This window comes from Montipora foliosa, chromosome 6 (assembly GCF_036669935.1).
Source record: "Montipora foliosa isolate CH-2021 chromosome 6, ASM3666993v2, whole genome shotgun sequence".
NCBI classification, from domain to species: Eukaryota; Metazoa; Cnidaria; class Anthozoa; order Scleractinia; family Acroporidae; genus Montipora; species Montipora foliosa.
Window position 1 is genome coordinate 813,775 of NC_090874.1, and position 5,000 is coordinate 818,774.

General features: G+C 40.3%; 1 protein-coding gene across 2 annotated transcripts in view; it reads right to left on the reverse strand.

Annotated features, from left to right (window-relative positions):
- Nucleotides 1–665: 665 nt before the first annotated feature.
- Nucleotides 666–5,000, reverse strand: part of LOC138008507 (replication factor C subunit 1-like) — a 10,415-nt gene continuing 6,080 nt past the window's right edge. Inside the window, exons 1-2 of one of the 2 annotated variants that reach the window (XM_068855822.1) lie at nucleotides 2,273–2,380; nucleotides 666–1,555 (exon numbers count right to left, since the gene is read on the reverse strand). In XM_068855822.1, the coding sequence (XP_068711923.1) occupies nucleotides 1,250–1,555; nucleotides 2,273–2,371 (405 nt within the window). In that variant the 5' untranslated portion in view covers nucleotides 2,372–2,380 and the 3' untranslated portion in view covers nucleotides 666–1,249. Of the gene's footprint in view, nucleotides 1,556–2,272; nucleotides 2,381–5,000 lie in introns of those variants that run through there. The other variant, XM_068855823.1, reaches the window with a different exon arrangement.

A 5,000-nucleotide genomic window follows, 5' to 3' on the forward strand; every position in this document is an offset into this window, starting at 1 on the left:
TTGTCAAGTCCCCGTGTTCTGATAGAGACGTTTGTTTCACTTTAAATTTGGGCGAAAACGTTCTTTTCTGTCACTACGGAGTTGCCACTTTCCAAATATCGCGTGACAAGGATAATCCACAAAGGCATCCCTTTGTTCACCCAAGAGAGGTGAAGGGAGACAACACATCCGCCATAAATGGGCCTCTTCCAATGCTATTCTTTCCAATCTAAATTTAGCCAGTGGTCATGATGCGGGGCTATTTTAAGGAAGACACCTGATTGGTTAGTTCAGGGTTCATGCTCGATTTTGCCTATAAAATTCCAGGAGTATTCAAGGAATTTTCAAGAACCAGGAATTGAGTTTTCAAGGAATCTTTATAAAACGATTGCTACGCCATACAGTGTTTCAGTGTTTTCTTTGCTGAAAACCCTACCTTGATATTCCTTACCACACCCTTCAAATTACGTGCACGCACATGCATTTTAATTTTTGGTTTTAATGTTCCCCTACTGTCAATTTTTGGCTCAATTTTTGAAATGTCTCTTAAACTTAGCATGATGCAATATCAACAATTTTCACGCCAAAAAAAAAAGAGTCAAGCAGTTTTCAAGCAGTTTTCTACAAAATCCTTATTTTCAAGGGCTTTTCAAGCGCCCTTGGAGTCCAAAATTAAATTCCAAGGCTTTTCAAGGACTTCAAGGAGTAGCAAGAACCCTGTTAGTTGTAATTGATCAGTGGCTCCGCGACCAACATAGCGCGAGGCTTAAAATAGATTGAAAAAAAAAAAGAAAAACTATCATGAGGCATGGGGATCATCCTCTCTTGTTACACCTTTAAAAATGGCATGTGGCAAGGCGTGAAACTTTTCAAACGCTCTTTTCTTTAGAACACAGGACAAGCTTTTCAAAATAAATGGATCGTAATTTTATAAAGACCTTTTAGGTCACCAAAATTTTGCGATCTTTGAAAAACGAATAGCACATCTAAGACAGCCACAACAGATTTCAATCTTTAAGAATCTACCTATGAGTTTGAAAGTGTGGTCCATCTTTCCCTTTCTTCCTGGCCACTTAAATTTCTTACTCTCAGTTTTCCCACGTTTTTTTAGATATGTCTAGAATGATCCCTAAACCCTGACTATATCTTTCATGGCTGATTTACTCCACATTTTTCCCTTTTTGCTACAAAAATATAATCGCTCAAGGGTCTTGCTTTCCGTTTCTAGCGCCATGCACATTCTTCCTCATTTTTGAGAACATTTCATGTTTTACTTCCTATTTTTGCCTCTTCCTTTTCCTTTCCCTTTCCCAGTTTCCTCCCTTGCCTTTCCTCGGGAACTCGTTCCCGCTTTAGCTTGTTTCTTAGTAGCTTTTATCATGGCGTCATTCTCAATTTTATCATTGTCATCATTTTCATCCTCTACTTCTTCGCCCAGTGGTTCCATCCCCTCTTCATCGAATCCCTGGCTTTCCTCATTAGCCCCGCTTCTTCTTCCCTTCTTTGGAGCTGCACGAATGGCGTATGGCGTCTTACGGTTCTTCTTGTTGTAAGTCCTAGTGAAGGCTGCTTTTACCTTAAGACAAAAGGTAACAGCACAATGTTTAACCTACACGCATTATATATTACGATGCCTAAATAGGCCATTTCCGAGTTCATGTCTGCTTCCTCTTCGAGGACAGTCTAATTGCGAAGTTTTTGTGATGGTAATTAGTTCTACTTTTTATATGACTGAAAACTAATTTACATAAGAAAAACTTCCCACTTAAACTCGCTTTGAATAGGAGGCAGACATGAACTCAAAAATGGCCTATTCCAAAAGCTATTCTAAGGCCGAATCCACACGTGTAAAGGGCTTTGTTTGGGAAAAGGATTAACTTGTGGATGTTCTCCACAAAATCTTAAATTTGGTCAATTAACATTATAGGGGAAAAGAAGCTCCCAGAGTGTAAACACACACACACATACACACATACACACACACAAAACAGTGTGAACGAGTAAAAACATATCTATAACCCTTACCCTAATCAGTTGTTTTCATCGTTTTTGAGCGTGTCAGTGTTTCAGTGTGGACAGGTGAAAATCATACGAAAACGTTCGTGTGGATGATAAATACTATGGTTCTTGAGACTTGAAAAAAAGTGGTATGGAGCCTATATGTATATAATATCGAAAAAGTTGTGTCGGTTTATCATTTTTGCTGACGTCTTAAATCGTCTTTGTTAAGTGCAAAGTTCCTTCCTTTATTTCATTTAAATCCACCATTCAAATCATTTTCTTTTAGACAAACCTTAGATGGAATTGAAGCGACAGGATCTCTGTGACCCTCGAATTGACTGACTTCAATGACTGAGTCCCAGTCTTCCCTCGTTAGATCATAATCCGCCATAACTTGAATGACTCTTATTGCCTTGAATAACCTGATTGTAGAAGCACAGCACTGGGCATTCTTAGGTGGTCAGTAATCTAGGTACTACGAAAACCACCGATCTGTGGAATAGTTCCGAATTACTGAGTCATTGGCCCGCCCACTTTTGCTTGTAAATTGTTCACATTCAGGAGAGGTGTTGTGTTCGACGCTACTTTTCGGGCCAGTGAACCCTTCTTGCACTCGCAGTAACAGCGAGTCCATGGTCGTAACCTCTTCGCTGAACAAAAATCATTTTAACCAACGGTTAGCGCTAACCAGGCTTCAAGCACCCGGCCCCTGACGTTAAGATTTGCGCATAAAGCTGACCATTCTCGCCCAAGAGCAGCCTAACCCTTTCCGGCAGCCACTGGAGGGTGGGCACGAAGGCCAGGCGCGGGTTGCTCGAAGCAGCCCCAACCAGCGTTTAATGCCACGGAAACCTATACGTTTAGATACCTTTGATACCAATGGTTAGCGCTAACCAGGCTTCGAGCAACCGGCCCCTGATGTATAGAGCTTACGTCGAATAAGAGGGCTGGGCGGATCAGGGGACCAGAATGGTCGATCAAACAGTTGACATCAAAACATACTTCTGTCATCAGTGGTGTGGTTAGAACTTTCCTTAGGTGCGGTATATAATCCAGGTTCATGGACAGTTTACTTGACGATGTGCTGTGGAGAAAGAACCCACGGCAGTAAAAGAGACCCCACCAGTGGCGGGAAATACTGTCGGTTGTTGGACATTGATTGCCTGATTAATTTAAAATCATGGCTGGACACGATGTCCGCCCACCACAGTGTCCTCAATGTTTTAACGGTTGTCTCGAGTTTCATCATTTATAAAACATATTTTGTTGAAACGCCTTTCAGATATGGGAAAACTTGTCAAGGGTGACTCAATCTCTGCTTGAAAAATAGCCCTAAACGCACTGCACAAAATGGTAAGTCTAACAAGCCTGTCATCTACACCCAGCACCAAGGGTCAGACCTGTTACAGTCAATTGAATTCATAATGCAACTTCAAATGCAGAGTCTACTTCTAACGCAAAGAAACAAACATCATAAAAGTGCAGAGAAGATTTAGAATAGGCGAGGCAGAGTCGAACCTGGATGGATGGCTTCTCATTACAGTTTCCGATGTCCACTAACGAGGTAAGCTCTTGAGAACTTAAGTCAAACTTTTTTAGAGTATTCACAAAGTGGTACCCAGCAAAACAAGTGAAAGGTAACCGTGTTTAAAGTGGTACTTAAAACTTAATACTGTAGATCCGCGCGGCTTAGCTCAGAAACGGTATTTCTTGTTGAAGTAATAAGGCCCTATTTCTGCCTGTTTTCATTCTTTTTACAGCGGTTAGCTTGTCATATTAAGATGGGATATTGCATCGTTTAATTGTCACGGCCCAGGCCCCATCGTCCAAGGGAATTCTGAGATATGGAAACAAGTCATAACCAACCCTAACACGTCACAATCATTTAAAGAAACTGAGCCCAGGAAATTTGAAAGCGAAACTAATAAGCGATTGTAAATTCGTTTTCCCTAGTAAACACTTTTGTTGGCAAAAAAATTTCGAAGAAATTTGTTTGAAAACATTATTTCCTCTAGTTTAAAACTTATTCTAAGGAAAGAGTGGAGGTTCCCTTTAAGGGGAATTCAGTTCATGTTGTTGAAGAAATTCAACATTTGTAATTCATTCTTCGTTTAACACTTGCACACACCCAGGTGCTCTAATATGACTTACCTTAAGCGCATGTGACCCTGTAGTTCTTGCAGAATGCGGTCTACTCTGCCGCGTTTAGAATTTTTACCAAGCCACTGAGGAAATTCGATTTTCTGTCGCATTCCTCCACATATAAGGCCAGAAGGAATCACGCACGAAAATACAGCCTAATAGAGGGGAAAAAATAGTCTAACTAATGAAATTACTCATAGTGACTGAGCAGAGGACGCCTAAATGATATTAGTAGAATTCTACTAGTATATAAATGCAAATGCTGTACTCTGATTAGCTGAGCCATTGAACACTATCAGCCATTAGTGTGCAGTGGCTGGAGGTCGTCTTGGAAATAACGACGTTTTTCTTCGTTTCTCCAAAGTTTTGGAGGAAAATTTGGAGGCAAATGGGTAATTAAATTTCTGAGAAGTCTAAACGAAAGGACATTTACGGTTTCTTGACTTTCAAAAAAGTTGAAATTATTGAAAAAGCTGATGCGCTCGCGCGCTCAACTTAGATTTTAAATGGCAATTCAATCCGAACGATCTTTTTCAGGCGCAAAGTTTGATAATAGTAATTTAAGTATGAACTCCACTAAAACAATTAGATTATTCGCACTCGATTTCTATGAGGTGATAGTTGATTCGCCCATCGGCCTCATCAACTATCACCTCATAGAAATCTCGAGCTCATAATCTAATTGTTAATTAGAGTGTTCAAGAGACGAGGACTGCTACGACAACGCCACAAAACAAGAATACTATTGGAGTAATAAATAACAGGTTCTCACGCGAGGTGCCCAAACGTTTATTTAACGTCCTTTGACGATACAATTGAATCATGCATTCTCGATCTTTACTTCAAACTGTTCGTACCAATTCAGTTACAGGATACTT